The 20,431-nt window shown below is 48.7% G+C and overlaps 1 protein-coding gene across 2 annotated transcripts in view; it reads left to right on the top strand.

Moving 5' to 3' along the window:
• Positions 1-2,182: 2,182 nt before the first annotated feature.
• The window catches only part of Esyt2 (extended synaptotagmin 2), a 98,824-nt gene continuing 80,575 nt past the window's right edge, over positions 2,183-20,431 (top strand). The window contains exon 1 of one of the 2 annotated variants that reach the window (XM_069997209.1): positions 2,183-2,588. In XM_069997209.1, coding sequence (XP_069853310.1) covers positions 2,265-2,588 — 324 coding nt within the window. In that variant the 5' untranslated portion in view covers positions 2,183-2,264. The remainder of the gene's footprint in view (positions 2,589-20,431) is intronic. The other variant, XM_069997208.1, reaches the window with a different exon arrangement.

Below are 20,431 nucleotides of genomic sequence, written 5' to 3'. Positions count from 1 at the left end.
GAGGAGCGACCTCCGAGGTGAGGAGTGACCTCCCAGGGTGAGGAGCGACCTCCCAGGGTGAGGAGTGACCTCTGAGGTGAGGAGCGACCTCCGAGGTGAGGAGTGACCTCCCAGGGTGAGGAGCGACCTCCGAGGTGAGGAGTGACCTCCCAGGGTGAGGAGCGACCTCCCAGGGTGAGGAGCGACCTCCGAGGTGAGGAGTGACCTCCGAGGTGAGGAGCGACCTCCGAGGTGAGGAGCGACCTCCCAGGGTGAGGAGTGACCTCCCAGGGTGAGGAGCGACCTCCGAGGTGAGGAGTGACCTCCGAGGTGAGGAGCGACCTCCGAGGTGAGGAGCGACCTCCCAGGGTGAGGAGTGACCTCCCAGGGTGAGGAGCGACCTCCAAGGTGAGGAGTGACCTCCGAGGTGAGGAGTGACCTCCCAGGGTGAGGAGCGACCTCCGAGGTGAGGAGTGACCTCCCAGGGTGAGGAGCGACCTCCGAGGTGAGGAGTGACCTCCAAGGTGAGGAAGTGACCTCCGAGGTGAGGAAGTGACCTCCCAGGGTGAGGAGTGACCTCCGAGGTGAGGAGTGACCTCGGAGGTGAGGAAGTGACCTCCGAGGTGAGGAGTGACCTCCCAGGGTGAGGAGCGACCTCCGAGGTGAGGAGTGACCTCCAAGGTGAGGAGTGACCTCCCAGGTGAGGAGTGACCTCCGAGGTGAGGAAGTGACCTCCGAGGTGAGGAGTGACCTCCGAGGTGAGGAGTGACCTCCCAGGGTGAGGAGCGACCTCCAAGGTGAGGAGCGACCTCCGAGGTGAGGAGTGACCTCCGAGGTGAGGAAGTGACCTCCCAGGGTGAGGAGCGACCTCCGAGGTGAGGAGTGACCTCCGAGGTGAGGAAGTGACCTCCGAGGTGAGGAGTGACCTCCGAGGTGAGGAAGTGACCTCCGAGGTGAGGAGTGACCTCCGAGGTGAGGAGTGACCTCCCAGGGTGAGGAGCGACCTCTAAGGTGAGGAGCGACCTCCGAGGTGAGGAGTGACCTCCGAGGGTGAGGAGTGACCTCCGAGGTGAGGAGTGACCTCCGAGGTGAGGAGTGACCTCCGAGGTGAGGAGCGACCTCCGAGGTGAGGAGCGACCTCCGAGGTGAGGAGCGACCTCCGAGGTGAGGAGTGACCTCCGAGGTGAGGAAGTGACCTCCGAGGTGAGGAGTGACCTCCGAGGTGAAGAAGTGACCTCCGAGGTGAGGAGTGACCTCCGAGGTGAGGAGTGACCTCCGAGGGTGAGGAGCGACCTCCAAGGTGAGGAGCGACCTCCGAGGTGAGGAGTGACCTCCGAGGGTGAGGAGTGACCTCCGAGGTGAGGAGTGACCTCCGAGGTGAGGAGTGACCTCCGAGGTGAGGAGTGACCTCCGAGGTGAGGAGTGACCTCCGAGGTGAGGAAGTGACCTCCGAGGTGAGGAGTGACCTCCGAGGTGAGGAAGTGACCTCCGAGGTGAGGAGCGACCTCCGAGGTGAGGAGCGACCTCCGGGCCGGGGTCCGGTGACTGGCGGGCAGAGGCCGGGCCGCTCCCCGCTCTCCCCGCGGTGCCGGAGGGACCCGGCCCTGGTCCGCGCGCGGACGCCGCCGCTCCCCGCCGAAGCCGGCAGGAGTCGGGCGGGCAGGGAAAGGGAAGCCCCTCGCCGGGCGCACGCGCACACACGCACGCGCCGTGCCGGCAGGCGCCCCGCCGCCCGCCCACCGCAGGCCGCGCCGGACCGAAATAGACCGGGACCCGCGGGAGGCGACTCCGCAGCGAGCCGGCCCGCACGCCCTTCCCCCGGCGGAGGGCCCGGGCGGGGCGGGGCCCGGGCGGGGCGGGGCCCGGGCGGGGCGGGGCCCGGGCGGGGCGGGGCGGGGCCCGGGCGGGGCGGGGCCCGGGCGGGGCGGGGCGGGGCCCGGGCGGGGCGAGCGAGGCTGCGCGAGGCGTCCGTCGCCGCCCGCGGGAGGCGGGGCGAGGCCCGGCGCGATGGCGTCACGACTCGCCCACCCACGGCGGCGCCCAGTGCGTGCGGGGGCGCCGGCCTCGCGCGCAGATGGGCGGGGTCGCGCGGGCGTGAGGACGCAGCGCCTCGCCCGTCCGCGGGCGGGGCCGCGCGCGGCGATGACGTCACGGGCGGCCGGCGGGCGCGCAGGGGCGGCGCCAGCCGTTCCCCTCAGGGGCGCTGTCGCGCCAGTCCCAGCCGGCCGCCGTCCGCGGGAACGCAGCGCCCGCCCGGGCCCGAGGGCAGTGCCGCGCGGCTGGCCATGAGCGGCGCTGGGGACGCGGGCTCGGAGGCCGGCCGGGCCGGGGGCCGCCCGGCGCCGGAGCCCCCCGGCGGCGCCCTAAGCGTGGACGTGCCGGGCCTGCTGGCGCAGCTGGCGCGCAGCTTCGCGCTGCTGCTGCCGGTGTACGCGCTCGGCTACCTGGGGCTGAGCTTCAGCTGGGTGCTGCTGGCGCTGGGGCTGCTCGCCTGGTGCCGCCGGAGCCGCGGCCTGAAGGCCAGCCGCCTGTGCCGCGCGCTGGCGCTGCTGGAGGACGAGGAGCGCACGGTGCGCCTGGGCGTGCGCGCCTGCGACCTGCCGGCCTGGGTGAGTGCGTGGGGCGGGGGCTGAGACCCGGGCCCGACCCCGAGACCCGACCCCGCGACCCCGCCGGGGACCCGACCCCCGCGACCCGACCCCGCGACCCCGCCGGGGACCCGACCCCGAGACCCGACCCCGAGACTGTGGCCGGCAGGTCGGGCTCCTCCGGGTCAGCCCCTCCCTGCGGCCCGGCTCCCCTGCCGGCCCCGGCCCGGAGAGGGCGGCGTCGGGTCCTGTCAGCGCCGCGCGCTCCCCGCGTCGCCCCCCCACCCCCCGCGCCTCACCCGCCCCGGGCGGGGCCGGCTGGTCACTCTCCCTGGCCCGGTTCTGCAGCCGCTTCCGCACCAGCGCGGGAGCGCCCCGGCTTCCCAACTCGCCCCGGCCAGCCGGCGGGGAGGCGGGAGGGAGCCCCGGCCCCGGCGGGGAGGCGGGAGGGAGCCCCGGCCCCGGCGGGGAGGCGGGAGGGGAGCCCCGGCCCCGGCGGGGAGGCGGGAGGGGAGCCCCGGCGAGCCGGCGGGGAGGCGGGAGGGGAGCCCCGGCCCAGGCGGGGAGGCGGGAGGGAGCCCCGGCGGGGAGGCGGGAGGGGAGCCCCGGCCCCGGCGGGGAGGCGGGAGGGAGCCCGGTGCCAGCCGGCGGGGAGGCGGGAGGGGAGCCCCGGCGAGCCGGCGGGGAGGCGGGAGGGGAGCCCCGGCCCCGGCGGGGAGGCGGGAGGGAGCCCCGGCCCCGGCCCTGGCAGGGAGGCGGGAGGGGAGCCCCGGCCCCGGCCCCGGCGGGGAGGCGGGAGGGAGCCCGGTGCCAGCCGCCCGGGGGGCCCGCGCACCGCACCGCAGCCCGGCTGGGAAGGTGGCTCAGCGCTGCAGAGCTGAGGAGCAGCGCCCAGGCCGAGTTCGAGCCCACGACCGACAACAAACACAAGTAGTGGAGAGGCGCCCCGGGCAGCCCCGCCTGCCTTTGCGTGCTGTGCGGGTGGCCGGGAAGGCGTGGTCAGCGCGCTGCCGCTCCGAGGAGCCGCGGTCCTGCGGGAGAGGCGCCGCCCTCGCTGCTTAACTGTCTTTCACTTCCTTTCTTCTGCCCAGGGAAAGACCTGGGCGGCTTGACGCGTGGAGGACAGTCTTGTGGTTGTTTCGCTGTCATTGGAGTTTGAACTCAGGGCTTTGCGCTTGCAAAGCATGTGTTCTACCCCTTGAGTAATTCTTCTGGCTCTTTAAGCCTTTATTATAGAAGTGACTCCTCTGTGTCAATGGGGGCTGTAGAAAATTATACTCTGAAGAATATTCGTGTGTGTGTGTGTGTGTGTCCGTGTCCGTCCCTGTCCCTGTCCGTCCATCCGTGTGTCCTGGTACTTGAACTCTGCTTTTAGCTCATGGCTGATGCTTTGCCACTTGAGCCACACCTCAGTTTTGCTAATTGGAGGTAGAGTCTCTCAAACTTTTCTGCCCTGGCTGGCTCTCTCAAGTATCTCAGATTATAGGAGTGAGTTACTGGTACCTACCTTGAAAAATGTTTACAGAGACGAATGAAGATAATATTCCATTTTTACATATTTGAAAAATTAGAACTTAATATAGCTAAGATGTGTGACTCTTACTTTTACTGTTGTCATTAAATGTTGATGTTATGGCTTCAAAATATAGAAACCAAACCTATCTTGTATAGTATTATTGAACTGGTGTTTTCTTTTCCCTCATGTTTGCTGGTTTTGGGTCTTGAACTTAGAGCCTGAACTTGGCTGTATCACACTCACAGCTAGTGCTCTACATGTGAGCCTTTAGCTTTAGCATTTTGCTGTTAATTGGAGATAAGCATCTGTTGTATTTGTCTGCCTAGGTTGGTTTTAAGTCACAATCTTCAGACCTCAGCTTCCCAATATTTAGGGTTGTAGATGTGATCAATTGGTAACCAGCTTACCTTACTGTTTTGACAATTATTCTTTTTTTTTTTTTTTTTTTTTTTTGGGTCCGGTCGTGGGGTCTGAACTCTGGGCCTGGGCGCTGTCCCTCAGCTTTTCAGCTCAAGACTAGCACTCTACCGCTTGAGCCACAGCGCCACTTCTGGCTTTTTTCTTTTTGCTTATGTGGTGCTGAGGAATCGAACCCAGGGCCTCAGGCATGCAAAGCAAGTGCTCTACCACTGAGCCACCTTCCCAGCCCCCAATTATTCTTTTAGTATTCAGATATTTGGATAATTAAGAATTAAAACAAATTTAATTTCTTTGGATAAGTTCTTCCATATTATTGTGTGCAAATGTATTTTGTGGACAACTTTCCTCTCATTCTTCTGGGAAGCTTTAAGAGAATTTATCAGTAACCTAAATGTAATACATACTGTTTAAGAACAAGATAAAAATAATGTATTGTGGTATCATGTACAGAAAGGATTTGCCTCTTCTCTAAGTTTTAATCATTGACTTACTACTTCCTAAAATTTTGTGAATACTTGTAACAGGATTGAGGATACCAAGTTAATTTATTTTAAATTGAGTGCCACTTTAGCTGCAGATTTCAGAGTGATTCCACAGTGTGAGATGTGAGCTGCTGGGTTTCTGGTTTGCGCTCACACTGTGGCTGTTACCAGGGAGGACAGGACCGTGACAGTTCAGTAAGGTAATACAGCGTGCCCCGATGTTGATGAAAATGAGCAGCAAATAGGTGCTTTCGGTTGTTGTGGATACTATAAAATTAGATGTATGCATACTGTGGCCTGTATGCTCTTGTTCTAGTATATTTCTGTTTCAGATTACTGTTCTTCTCCTTGTATAAAAATGAGAAAGCTGGGCACTGGCAGCTCATGCCTGTAATCCCAGCTACTCAGGAGGCTGAGATCTGAGGATCACAGTTCATAGCCAGCCCAGGCAGGAAAGTCCATGAGACTCTTACCTCCAATTAATTACCAGAAAACCTGAAGTGGCGCTGTGGCTCAAGTGGTAGAGCGCTTGCCTTGAGCTGAAGAGCTTAGGGACAGTGCCCAGGCCCAGAGTTCAAGCCCCACAACCAACCAAAAAAAGAGAGAGAAAATATGTCAAATATAAGTATGCATTAAGATTCATTATATAGCTTATAAATATGTATTTATACATATAAGTCTCACTACTGTAAAGAACCAGGTATGGAAAACTTACTACTATTTTTAGTTTTGTTATTAAACCTAATGAACCTCTAGACTTTCCTGAGCCTTTTATGAGATAATGGTCACAGCATTTAATCTTGAAATAAATATTGTGAAGTACTTAAAAAAGAATATTGAATTTTACACTTAAATAAGTGGCTTGGGTAGTCAATTATATCATTTATTTATTTATTTATTTAGGTTGTGGGCCTTCAACTTAGGGCCTAGGCACTATCTGTGAGTTCTTTTTGCTCAAGGCTAGAGCTTTACCACTTTGAGCCATAGCACCACTTTGAGCCATAGCGCCACTTCTGGTTTTTGAGTGGTTAATTGGAGATACAAGTCTCATGGACTTTCCTGCCTGGGCTAGCTTTGAGCTGTGATCTCAGTCTCATGAGTAGCACAGAATTATAGTTGTGAGCCACCGTTGCCTGGCTTCAATTATATCTTAATTACTAAGTATGATTAAAAATGCAGACATTGGTTGGGCACTAGTAGCTCACACCTGTAATTCTAGATACTCGGGAGGCTGAGACCTGAAGATTGTGATTCAAAGCTAACCTGGGAAGAAGAAGAAAAAAGTGGGATGTATTTAGATCTAAACTTGTGACATCAGAAGAGGAAAACTATACTATAGCATAATGCAATATCATTCTCTTCTTTAATTCCCAGAAAACTTACAAGCGGGATTATTGCTTGTTCTATTGAATTCTTGTGTCCTGAACTCTTACAGTAGCTAGCAGTACCCACCTAACTTTCAATTACTCCTACCCACCTAACTTTCTTCAATTACTCTGTTCACCTTTACTCTCAATTATTTTATTGTACCTTAAACTGAGACACCTTGTGTTCTTTGGAAATGGGTGGGGAATAGTTCTTACAGCTAATGTTGTCTTTTACAAGAGATCAATAAAATGTTTTATTTACAGGTGTCTCCTGATCTTTCTCCTGTCATTTATTTTCTTTTTCCTTCCTTCCTTCCTCCCTTCCCTTCCCTTCCCTTCCCTTCCCTTCCCTTCCCTTCCCTTCCCTTCCCTTCCCTTCCCTTCCCTTCCCTTCCCTTCCCTTCCCTTCCCTTCTCTTTTTTTTCCTTTTCTTTTCTTTTTTTTTTTTTTTTTGCCAGTTCTGGGACTTGAACTCAGGGCCTGGGCACTGTCCCTGAGCTGCTTTTTTTTTTTTTTTTTGTCCATCCTGAGGCTTGAACTCTGGGCCTGAGTGCTGTCCCTCAGCTCTTCAGCTCAAGGCAAGTGCTCTACCACTTGAGCCACAGCGCCACTTCCAGCTTTTTCTGTTTATGTGTTACTGAGGAATGGAACCAGGGCTTCATGCATGCTACGCAAGCACTCTACCACTAAGCCACATTCCCAGTCCCGATTTCTCTCCCCTCCCCTCCCCTCCCCTTCCCTTCCCTTCCCTCTTTTCCAGTTATGGGGCCTGAACTCTGGGCCTGGGTGCTGTCCCTCAGCTTTTCAGCTCAACTAGTGCTCTACCACTTGAGCCGCAGCGCCACTTCCAGCTTTTTCTGCTTATGCGATGCTGAGGACTCGAACCCAGGGCCTCATGCATGCAAGCACTCTACCACTGATCCACCTTCCCAGCCCCTCGATTTTCTTTTCTAAGTATTATAAGTCCTGTATCTTTTTTAAAAAGTAAACTATGTATTTTGGTGAATTTCTTAGATACCACATTTTACGAATTGTCACAATCTATATGTTGGGATTTAAAATTAATTTGTATGGATTTACTTATTTACTTGGCCAATATTGTTAAGATATGTGCTATGTTTCAGGTAATATGAGGTATTGCGCTGCATTTCAGGTATTTAGAGACATGAAAATGAGGAGAGCAAGGCTTTAAACTGAGGATATTATTAGTTGGTCAGAACATAGGTCTGCATGTAATTCTAGTTTTAAAATTCATGGTGTGGCCCCGAGCGCTGGTGGCTCACGCTTGTAATCCTAGCTGCTCAGGAGACTGAGATCTGAGGATCGCAGTTCAAAGCCAGCCCAGGCAGGAAAGTCTGTGAGACTCTTATATCCAATAAAACCACTCAAAAACTGGAAGTGGTGCTGTGGCTCAAGCAGTAGAGCGCTCACCTTGAGCTGAAGAGCTGGGGGACAGCGTCCAGACCCAGAATTCAAGCCCCATGACTGACAAAAAAAAAAAAAAATCATGGTGTGGAGCCGGGCATCAGTGGCTTACACCTGTAACCCTAGCTACTTAGAAGGCTGATATCTGAGAACTGTAGTTCAAAGCCAGACCAGGCAGGAAAGTACATGAGACTCCTATCTTCAGAAATGAAGATGTGGCTCAAAGAGGTAGAGTGCTATCCTTGAGGGAAAAAGCTCAGGGCAGTGGCCAGGTCCTGAGTTCAAGCATCATGACTGATTAAAAAAAAATGAATACAAAGTCATGGTGTGCAGTGGTGGTCTGAATTATTGCACAGGTGCCTTGTGCCACCTCCCTCCCCCACTGCAGCTGGAGTTGGAACAAATGAGCCTTGAGTTTTTCTTTGTTTCTGTTTCACTGTTGTGTGTGTATTTTGTGTTGCTAAGAATTTATCTTCCATAATGTGTTTTTTTTTCCCAGTCCTTCAACTCAGGGCTGGCCTGAGCACTGTCCCTCAGCTTCTTTTTGTCAAGGCTAGCACTGTACCACTTGAGCCACAATGCCACTCACAGCTTTTTCTGCTTATATGGTGTAGGCTAGGCAAGCACTCTACCACTAAGCCACATACCCAGGCCCATGGTTTGGTATTTCTTTTTCTTTCTTTCATTTTTGTTTGTTTGTTTGTTTTTTTTTTGGTTGGTTGGTTGTGGGGCTTGAACTCTGGGCTGGGCACTGTCCCTGAGTTCTTCAGCTCAAGGCTAGTGCTCTACCACTTGAGCCACAGTGCCACTTCCAGCCTTTTCTGTTTATGTGGTGCTGAGGAATCAAACCCAGGGCCTTATGCATGCAAGGCAAGCACTCTACCACTGAACCACCTTCCCAGCCCTAGACAGTTTTCTGTAACACTGAACCTGAACTTAGAAAATGAGAGGTCATGAAGTAAAGCTGGCCCATTTATATCTACTATAGTGTCTATCATAGTGCATTTGCATGTAGTTTGTGCTCTGTAAATCTAGTCAGACTGTTGAAACAATTGGTATTAATTAGTTCTTAGACTTTTTTACATCTCGTTCTGTAAATTGTTATCTCACGCCAGTGTTGCTGTTATTATATATACTTAAAAGTGAGTTGCATTGCTCTTGTGGTTTCACTCCTGTGAGCCTGACTACTTAGAAAACTGAGAACTGAGGATTGTGGTTTGAAGCCAGACGAGTACTAGCCGTAAGCAAAAATGCTCAGGGGTAGTGCCCACGGCTTGAGTTAAAGCCCCAGAACCTCCACAAGACAAATGTTGGACAGAGTGGCATGCTCCTGTCATTCTAGCTATGCAGAAAACATCAATAGGAGGATTTCAGGCCAGCCCTGGCAAAAAGTGATACCCTATCTGAAGAAGAATTAAACAAATACTTGCCTCCCTAGTTCAAACCCCAGGACTGCCCTCCCTGTGTGCCCAGAGAAGTCTGTGAAGTGTGACACTCCTCTGTGTGCCTCCCCTCAAGGATGTTGCCTCTCAGGTGACCCAGACTCTAGCGCTTGTCTCCTGATCTCAGATCTCCAGATTCTGCTGGCTTCTGTTTCTCAGCTGTATTTTTGCTGACTTTCTCCATCTCTCATACCATACTCCTGAAGGACAACAGCTATAGAATACCAGTCTCAACTCTGTGGTCCATTTCTCTGAATTTTAACCCCCCAAGTTCTCACCTAGCAGCTCTTGCAGGGTTTTAAAGTTACATGCAAATGTGTGTGTGGATGCACAGACATATGGGGCCTGAGCTGTGTTCAACAGCACATGTCAACAGACATTTCAATTCTGATGTACATCGAGATTTTTAACTACCTTAATGGTAAGAGTGGCTGGGCTATGTCCCTCACTTATCAGTGACACTGAGCCAAATGCTTCTTAAGGACTAGAGAGAAAACTAAACATCTTTGTTGGTTAGTCTGCTAACAAGAAGCTCTGAACTGAGCTAATAATTCTTTTCCAGGCCTCTTGTGTTATTTATTTGATTCTATTGTTGCTTTGGGAAATATCTCATTAAAATAAATGAACAGTTGTAAAATAGAATATGTTAGGGAAATGAAAGAGTTCTGGAGATACATTGTGGTAGGAATTGTACAATTATATGAAGGTGCTTACTATCACTTCATTGAACCTGAAAATGATAAATTTTTTGTGCCATCTGTAAGATAAAATATCATTATATGCAAGAAAATTTCTCATAAATGTTAGAAATACAGGAAAATAGTTGTGTGATTAAACACCCCTAGCACGTGATTTAACAGGTGTACTTGTGGACATTTGTTCTGGGAAAATGAAAAATATTTATTTATTTATTTATTTTTATTTTTTAGGGTCTGGTCGTGGGGCCTGAACTCTGGGCCTGGGCGCTGTCCCTCAGCTCTTCAGCTCAAGGCTAGCGCTCTACCACTTGAGCCACAGCACCACTTCCAGCTTTTTTCTTTTTGCTTATGTGGTGCTGGGGAATCGAACCCAGGGCCTCAGGCATGGCAAGGCAAGCGCTCTACCACTGAGCCACCTTCCAGCCCTGGAAAAATGAAATTTATGTACAGACAAAACTATTATACAAATGGCCACAATGGCTTAATTTAGAGTAATAAAAAAACAACAGGGCCCCACAACTGGACCCAAAAAATAAAAAATAAAAATAAAAACAACCACCCCCACCAATATGGCATTTATTAGGTGAGTGGTTAAACTGAAACATCATGCCATGGAATATCACTTGACATTAGAAAGGAGGAAACTACTGCTGTGGGTGGCAAACCACAGGCATTATGCTGAATCAAAAGTCAGTCTTAAAAGATAACATGAGCAGGGCACTGGTGGCTCATACCTGTCATCCCAGCTACTCAGGAGGTTGAGATCAGAGGATCACGGTTCAAAGCCAGCCCAGGCAGGAAAGTCCATGAGACTCTTATCTCCAATAAACCACCAGAAAACCGGAAGTGGCACTGTTGTTCAAGTGGTAGGGCACTAGCCTTGAGCTGAAGAGCTGAGGTACAACACCTAGGCCCAGAGTTCAAGCCCTATGACCGACAAAAAAATAACAGGATACATAGTTCCATTTATGTGTATTTTTAATGGTAGAATTGTAGACATGGAGAAGAGATTCCTAGTTACAGGGCCTGGGAATGGGTCATGAGCAAGGAGGTGTGCTATCAGGACCTCGGGATGGGGTCAGGAGCAAGGCCGTGTGCTGGCGGGCAGTCAGGACTGTAGTAGGACAGCTCTGCTTCCACTGCTTCCATTGTAGGGTGGTTTCCAAGTCCACATGAGGGAGGAGGGAGGCAGAAGCTGCACGTCTGGTTTTGATGTTGTGTAAGATGTAACCAGGGGAAACAGTAAAAAGCTTTAGAAATGTCTATAATTACTTAAAAAAGGAAAATCCTTGGGGTGATTTCCAAACTGTTTTTTATGAGCAACACTTCTCACCCCACAGGTGTGGGATTTCTTTGTATCTAAGAACACCAGCTGGGTGTTCTGCATTTCATGTAACTGACACCAACTAGCAGAGTCAGCATCAGAGTCCTGGAGTTCAGGGCTGCCTCACTCGGAAGCCGGCTGCATGTGGAGTGCTCCTCTGCCCACCTTCTCAGCCCACTACAGATGTAGGATTTCTAAAAGCCCTCTCAGATTTGATCATTTTCTAAAACAGAGCACAGAACTCAGGACAGCACTTCTGATGTAACAGGTTTATTAAAAAGAATAGGACTTGGAAACAGCCAGAGAGAAGAAATGCACAAGGAGAGTTACCGAGCACAGAGCCTGCTTGCCCTCGGTGGGCACACCCCTGTTCTGGTGAACCCCCTTGTGTGTACCCACCCAGACGGCTCTGGAGCTCCCAGCATCTAGGTTTTTCTATACTGGCTCTATGCTGACAAGATCACTGACAAAACTGGCTCTTGCCCATCAGCTGACCTCAGTCCTTCCAGTCCTAGAGGGTCAGAGATGAGGCTGGAAATTCCAGCTCTGCAGCCCTGCCTGGATGTTTTTGGTGTACTGTCCCTTTCCTGGGGCAGATCCCAAAGGACTTCCTTTTGTTAGCCCCTTGATGAATTGGAGACAGAAACCAGATAATGCATTTTTTATTCTTTGATGGTAATCTTAGGATCTAATTATTGGTTTCTTGAGGTTTTTTAGAATTGAGAAGCAAGAATTTAAGAAATACAAAATGTCTGTAATATTTTCCCTAGAGGCTTCAAGTCATTCATTAGTTTATATGGAAAACAACAAATGATAGAATAAATCATGTTGGTTCTTTCTGGATTATGACAGTAATACCAAAATTGTGTTTTGTTTCTTTTGCCACAGCGTCACTTCCGGCTTTTTTCTTTTTTCTTATGTGGTGCTGAGGAATCGAACCCAGGGCCTCATGCATGCAAGGCAAGCACTCTACCACTGAGCTACCTTCCCAGTCCGAAACACTTGTTTTAAAACCCCACAATTTTGGGGTGCTTGCCTTGCATGCATGAGGCCCTGGGTTGGATTCCTCAGCACCACATAAGCAGAAAAAAGCCGAAGTGGTGCTGTGGCTCAAATGGTAGAGCATTAGCCTTGAGCTGAAGAGCTGAGGGATAGCGCCCAGGCCCAGAGTTCAGGTCCTACGACCGACAAAAAAATAAATAAATAAAACAAGTGTTTCCACACTGACATCATAGTGTGGCAGGCAAGATTGATTAGGACAGATGTACTGGAATCTTAAGCATCCATTTCTCAGGAAAAAATACCTTAGTGGCTCACAGGTCTCTTCACTGTTTCTTCATTTTATACAGATTTTGGGGTGCCAAGTTTCTGATTTTACTCTCAAAGTAATACTCAAGGCAATTGCTGTCTACATGCCTCCCTATCTGGACTGTTTTGAAACTTGTGATCCTCTTGGATTTGCCTTCTGGGTGCTGAAATTGCAGGCTTGTGCCACTATGCCTGGCTTAACTTTGTGTGTGTATGTGTTAGTAATGGTGTTTGAACTCAGGTCCTTGGTTTGCTTTTTTGCTCAGAGATGGCACTTTACCACATGACTACCAAACCTTTCTTAAAAATAAAAACTTCCCACACAGCAGGCGCCGGTGGCTCATGCCTGTCATCCTAACTACTCAGGAGGCTGAGATCTGAGGATTGCAGTCCAAAGCCAGCCTGGGCAGGAAAAGCCATGAAACTCTTATCCAATAAACCACCAGAATACTGAAATTGGCATTGTGGCTCAAGTGGTAGAGTGCTAGCCTTGAGCTGAAGAGCTGAGGGACAGCACCCAGGCCCAGAGTTCAAGCCTCATGATGGACAAAAAAAGCAAAAAAACCCCACAAAAAAAAAACCTTCACAGCAAAACTTCAAATTTGATGTGACTTATGAAGCTGTGTAGCAGTTTGGTATTCTCATCACTTCTATAATTCTAAAGGATCTTAACCTTGCCTTCAGTCTCAGATTGTGTGTATATGTATGTATACACATTCATACACATATACATGAAATATATATTGTATATGAAGATACAATTCATATAAACAGTAGAACAAAGCTGGATTTTTCCCACATAAAACATGTACAAGGGCTGGTGGCTGAGTGGTAGAGTGCTTGCCTAGAAACATGAAGCCCTATGTTTGATTCCTCAGCACCACATACACAGAAAAAGCCAGAAGTGTTGCTCTACCACTCTACCACTTGAGTGGCACTCTACCACTTGAGTAAAAGAAGCTCAGAGACAGCACCCAGGCCCTGAGTTCAAGCCTTAGGACTGGCAAAAAAAGAAAAAACAACAAAAAAAACATGTACAAGTAATTCAGAACTACAATTCCATTTCTACTATTCTGGTCAAAGCACAATCATGTTCTTTTTTCTTTTTTTCTTTCTTTCTTTTTTTTTTTTTGTTGGTAGTGGGTCTTGAACTCTGGGCCTGGGCTCTGTCCCTCAGCTCTTTAGCTCAAGGCTAGCACTCTACCACTTGAACCACAGCACCACTTCCGGTTTTCTGGTGGTTAATTGGAGATAAGTCTCATGGACTTTCTTGCCCAGGCTGGCTTTCAACCACGATTCTCAGATCTCAGCCTCCTGAGTAGCTAGGATCATAGATGTGAGCCACCGGCGCCTTGCTTAGTATGTTCTTTTGAATAGTGTTTAATTTGAATTTAAAGTAAAAAGCAGCACCAGATTGCCTTATATGTTAAAGACAGTCTTCTTCTCTTGGGCTCATGTTAATTTATGAGTTTGATGTAATTCATGCCAAAACTTCAGTTTAATTTAAGATTAAATCAAGATAATCTGCTTTTGTGACTTTACTTTTTTGTTAGCAGTAGCAAAACATTGTCTAAAGAACTTGAGAATTTTGTTAGCTTTTGTTTCAACTTTTTTTTGTTGGTCATGGGCCTGAACTCTGGACCTGGGTGCTGTGCCTCAGCTCTTCAGCTCAAGGCTAACTCTATCACTAAAGCCACAGCACCACTTCCGGCTTTTTCTGCTTATGTGGTACTGAGGAATTAAACCCAGGTCATCATGCATGCAAGGCAAGCGCTCTACCACTGAGCCACCTTCCCAGCTCTGTTTCAGCTTCTTAAAAATGTCACACATGGACATGTTTCCATGCAAGGCATTAAGTAAATTGTTAGAGGGCTGCCTTACTGCTCTTATGGCTGCTAGCTACAAGGTGTCTCTGGTTCTTTGTTTTCCCACACACTTGGTCATTTTTTGAGTTCTTATGTTCTATACAGGGCACAGTTCAAAGAATCTGAAGACATTTCTTGCTTTTGAGTGGTGCCCTCCAGAGGCCCTGGCAACAAGGAGGGTGAGATGGGCCACTGGTGTGCAGGAATTGCATATTGGAACTTTAACTCTGCCTTTGGATATTAGTCCTGGCTTAGAATCTGTTGTCATTCCTCACATGCATTGCAACAAAAAGCTCTTCCAAAAATAAATAGCTACAACATACGAAATTTAGTGTACATTCATTCTCTTAGTGAATTAGAAATAAATATTGGTTTTAGCCAGGCATGGTAGCATATGGCTGTAATCCGAGAACTCAAGAGACTGAGTTTGAAATCAGCCTGGGCTACATAGGGAGATTGGCTCAAAAACAAAAAATAAAACAGTTTTCCTTTGTTTCTTAATCTACAAAAATAGATAGTAGCCATTTGTATAACAAAGAAATCATAATGAATTATTGAAGATAAATACCCCTTAAGCATTTTGTAGGCAGAGACAAGAATCTGTTTGCTACCATTGTTTCTCCTTCAGCCAGAAGGAGCTGTGAGCTTATGGTGTTGATCTAACCAAACAGTAGTTTTTCACTATGGCTAATTTCCCATCTTTTGTCAGTATCCGGCCCTTATTTTAGACCACTGGAGTCTGCATGATATAGGAAGGTACAATTTTACCTCAAATAGGCTTCCATTTGCTTTGTAGTAAGAATATAAAAAGGGTACTGTTGCCAAGAGTCTGTGACTTGCCTAGCTACTCAGGAGGCTGAGATCTGAGGATCACCAGTCCAGGCAGAAAAGTTCATGAGACTTTTTTTTTTTTTTTTGATGGGTTGTAGGGCTTGAACTCTGGCCTTGGGCGCTGTCCCGGCGCTCTTCAGCTCAATGTGAGTGCTCTACCACTTGAGCCACAGTGTCACTTGCGGTTTTCTAATGGCTTATTGCAGATAAGAGTCTGACAGACTTTCCTGCCTGGGATTTTGAACCTCGATCCTCAGATCTCAGCATCCTGAGTAGCTAGGATTACAGGTGTGAGCCACTGGCGCCTGGCTCATGAGACTTTTATCTCCAATAAACTACTGAAAAATGTGGAAGTGGAGCAGTGGCTATGATGAGCAAAAGAAGCTTAGGGAATAGCTCCCAGGCTGAGTTCAAGTCCCATGAACTGCACAAAAGAAAAAGAAGGGGGCGGGCAGTGGAGTTACTATACTTATGATCAAAGATGAGAACTTAAATATATTGGTGTTATTTCATGTTCCGTTGTGAAAATTCTCCTCTCTGAGAAGAGATTTTTGAAAATGTTTCCTGTTGGGCTGGGAAGGTGGCTCAGTGGTAGAGTGCTTGCCTTGCATGCCTGAGGCCCTGGGTTCAATTCCTCAGCACCACATAAGCAAAAAAAAGAAAAAAGCCAGAAGTGGCGCTCTGGCTCAAGTGGTAGAGCACTAGCCTTGAGCTGAAGAGCTGAGGGACAGCGCCCAGGCGCAGAGTTCAGGCCCTACAACCAGACCCCCCCCCAAAAAAAAGAAAATGTTTCCTGTTACAAGAGCCTTAAAAATGAATTTTTCAGAAATGTTGTGCTATATATTCTTTTTGGTGTGTCAGGTAACACCGTTTCAGGAACAACTCTACAGAACACTGATACAATCCACTGAGAAAATTATAACCTTGGGGGTTTTTAGAGAGATTAATGACTTTATTTACTATGTGAACAATTGGTTGCCTGCTCTTTAAACACTAGAAATAGATAAAAACAGTCCTTTGTGTATTCTTTGCACCGAGCCAAGTAGCGATTTGAACATAATAAGATCTATTCCAGGGTTTGCAGATGATATGAGGATCTATTCCAGGGTTTGCAGATGTTTTTAAAGAAGCTAGGTTCTTTACAACCTTTAATGTGGAGTCCTGTTTTCCTTATAGAACTATCTGAACAAAACATTCCAGCATCTTAAAAAAATTGCTTTTTTTTTGTCAGTCGTGGGGCTTGAACTCAGGACCTGGGTACTGTCTTTGAGCTCTTTCTCTCAAGGCTAGCGCCCACCTCCACTTTGAAGCCACAGCGCCATTTCCGGTTTTCTGGTGGTTAATTGGAGATAAAAGTCTCATGGACTTTTCTGCCTGGTCTGGCTTTGAATTGTGGTCCTCAGATCTCAGCCTCCTGAGTAGGATTACAGGTAGGAACCACCAGTGATCAGTGAAATATTAATTTTAATATGAATTAATCTTAATCTTAAGATTCTTGTTCCCGTTCTTGTACGTTCTGTGAGTGCTGACTCAAGTCTCTGGAAGAGACAGGAGCAGGGCAGATCGCAATCAAGGTCTTGAAGGGAAGCAGTTCGGGAAATGGTAGTGAACTTTGAGTATGCCTGGGCATTTTCCAGAAGATTACACTCCAGGACACAGTATGGCCACCCGCACAGCCATGTGGAAGACGGGCCTAGCTGTGTGTGTGTGTGTGCGCGCGTGCGTGCTTGTAAACTTGTAGGTAAATATGTACGCAAGTATTTATTATTCAAGGGAGAACTCAAATAGTGTAATTCCTTAGACAGGCAAAGCCGATGCCCCCCAAAAAAACCAGCACTGGAAATGGGTACTTGCAAGGCAGAGGTGGGGCTGAGGGGAAGGTGGAGAGAATCCAGTGTTTATCCTACACAATTTAGAAGAGAGGGAAGGGGTGCCATTGTTCATTGTCTTCATAAATTGCTTTGTTAAATGGTAACTCCTTTGTATAGCTACTTAAAGATAACAAAGACGTGAAAGTGTGAAAAGATGACACAGCTGGGTGTTGTCCCAGCTTAGCCGAGCACAGACAGCAGAGCTGTCTACAGAGTAGCAGATGCTGTCAAGGTGCTCCTGGCTTGAGGCTTCCACATGTTAACAGTCTTTCCCTTGAAAGTTTTGTCCAGTGTCTTTCTGTGTCTGTGTGTGTGTGTGTGTGCGCGCGAGTGCGCGCACGCATGCGTGTGCGCCTGCACATGCACGTGTGCTTGCACTTGTGTGCGTGCCTGCGCATGCCTGTTCAAATACTAGGGCTTGAACTCAGGACCTTAGTGCTGTCCCTTAGCCTTTTCACTCAAGTGGCACTTTATTACCTGAGCCACGGCTCCACCTCTGACCTTTTGCTGATTAGTTCTACAGAAGAGTCTCACACACTTCCTGCTTCCATCCTCCAGTATGAACCTCCTGAATAGCTAGGATTACAGGCTTGAGCCATTTATGCCTGATTGCCTTGTATATTGTGAGCCAACATTTTCTAAGCAGTTTTAACTTTTTGTAAATTTTCTTCATGCAGAATTTAAAACTAATTTGTATGTAGATAAAACAGTATAAAGCATTTTAAGTATTTAAAAGTCTTGAGTTCATTTTTAGTCTCCCCAGACTTGGCTCAAGCCTAAAGTGTGCTGTGTGCTTCCAGGCACAGATGTATACCAGTGTTTACGGGTTTCCTGATGTATAACTAATAAAGAATAATACCTCACCTTTACAATGACAATAGAAATTAAATTTAAAAAATAAATGGCTGGATATTAAACTAAAAAAAGAATAAGCTCAGGTTTTCTTAGAACTCCTGTTTTTTTTGTGTGTTCATTTGTTTATGCTGTTGATTTTAAAACAAGGAGAAAAACTATGGGCTGTCAGAGACCTTCTTCACAGTGCAGGACCGCTGGTGTGCTCAGGAGGGGTCACTCATACCTGGGCCCTGAAGAAGTGTGGTGTGGCTGGGCGGGCCAGTGAGCTCAGTATGTGGCTCTTGTGAGCCCTAACTGCGGTGGGAGATGATTGACATTCCCTCCATCCCATCACAGTCAGAGATTGTGAAAGAATTGTTCTCCAGCATCCAGTAATTGCTTCAAGCATAATTTGCAGTTTTGTCTTGATGTAGTGACTGAAGGGCTTCAGGATGGAGTCAAACTCAAATCTTTCTTGGAATTAAGAATATGAGTAAACAAAAAAAAATGTTGGAGGTGCTGGAGTTTTGAACTTGGCGTTCTATCACTTGAGCTGGGCTCCCAACTCTTTTTGCTTTAGTTAGGTTTTCTGTAGGGTCTTGCATTTTTGCCTGGGCTAGCCTGGACTACTGTCCTATTTCTACTTCCCTCAGAGCAGGAATGATGAGCACATGCCCCCATACTAGCTACTGGTTGAGAAGGGACCTTGCTTTTTGTTTGGGCTGGCCTCAAATTGTGCTTCTACCTTCCAGGTAGCTGGGATTATAGATGTGCACCATCATACCTAGTTAAATAAAATAAGTAAATATGATTGACTTGCCAAAGTGTGAGGGGTCCCACACATCCATCCCAGGGGACCACGCAGAGGCAGGCAGGCAGGCAGGCAGGCACAGGAGATCGATCGACTGTTATAAGGCTCATCAGAGGAGCCATATCCCCCCCCCCCCACCGCCCCCCACCAAAGGGAGCACATGGCTTCAGCACCACCTGGGTAGCAGGAGGTCTGAGGGAAGGAAGTGAGGTAGATGGGAGCCTGGGTGGGTCTGGGCGAAGAGAGGGAGGGGCCAGCTGTATGGTGGGAACTCCAGGTATGGGAGGGGCTGAGGACCAAAGGTGAGCAAAATACTAACAAAGTGATCATTCACATATCATTGATTTTTAATTAAAGGTATTAAGGTATCAATACTTCAATCATAATAGAATTAGACGTGGTTATCATTGTGTGACTTTCCTAGATGTTATCTCTCTAAACCTAGTGTCTGTTTTTTTTTTTTTTGTCAGTTGTGGGGCTTGAACTCTGGGCTTGGGCTCTATCCCTCAGCTCTTAAGCTCAAGGCAAGTGCTCTACCGCTTGAGCCACAGCACCACTTCTGTTTTTTTTTCTAGTGGTTTATTGGAGATGAGAGTCTCATGGACTTTACTGCCTAGGCTGGCTTAAAACAGTGATCCCCAGCTCTCAGCCTCCTGAGTAGCTAGGATTATAGGCACGAGCCACTGGCGCCCAGCTGTATCTAATATATTAATACCTAATAAATATCTAAATAAATACTTCTACATTGTTTATTAATGTAGATTTACTTTTTAAAAAGGAGTGAGCAGGGCTGGTAAGGTGGCTCAGCGGTAGAGTGCTTGCCTTGCATCCATGAGGCCCTGGGTTTGATTCCTCAGCACCACATAAGTAGAAAAAATGCAGAAAGGGCGCCGTGGCTCAAGTGGTAGAGTACTCCTCTTGAGCTGAAGAGCTGAGGGACAGCACCCAGACCCAGAGTTCAGGCCCCCGAGACTGGCCCCTCCCCCCAAAAAAGGAGTAAGCAGTAGGATTAATTTGTGTTGCATACTTCAGCACTTCCTGTATACACTTGTGTGTGTGTGTTGGGGGGGCGGTACTAGGGCTTTGAACTCAAGGACTTGTAGTTGCTATACAGCCTCTCTACCACTGGAGCAATCTCCCAATCTGTTTGCTTTAGTTATTTTTCAGATGGGCTCTTAGGTTTTTTGCCCAGGGCTGGCTTCAGACCAGCGTCTGCCTCTTTGAAAGGCTGGAATTATAGGTACACACAGAGCACTTCTACTTTCCCGAAAAATAGCTGCTGTATTGATTATAGTTGTTACTGTCAAGCTATGGTGTGGAATTTACAAACCATTCTATACAAGATCTTGATATACAATGATTGGTATACAATGACATACATCACATTCTATACAATGATCTTCAGAGAGCAGTACTGTGTTTTTTTGTTGGCTGTGGAGCTTGAACTCTGGGCTTGGGCGCTGTCCCTGCGCTCTTCAGCTCAAGGCGAGTGATCTACCACTTGAGCCACAGCGCCACTTCCAGTTTTCTGGTTGTTTATTGGAGATAAGAGTCTCATGGATTTTCCTGCCTGGGCTGGCTTTGAACCGTGATCCTCAGATCTCAGCCTTATGAGTAGCTAGGATGACAGGTGTGAACCACCGGCGCCTGGCCAAGAGCAGTATTGTTTG

Source organism: Dipodomys merriami, unplaced genomic scaffold (genome assembly GCF_024711535.1).
Source record: "Dipodomys merriami isolate MVZ:Mamm:240054 unplaced genomic scaffold, mDipMer1.0.p SCAF_5, whole genome shotgun sequence".
Lineage (NCBI taxonomy): Eukaryota > Metazoa > Chordata > Mammalia > Rodentia > Heteromyidae > Dipodomys > Dipodomys merriami.
Note: the sequence above shows the minus strand (reverse complement) of the source record. Positions and strands in the feature narration are given on the sequence as shown.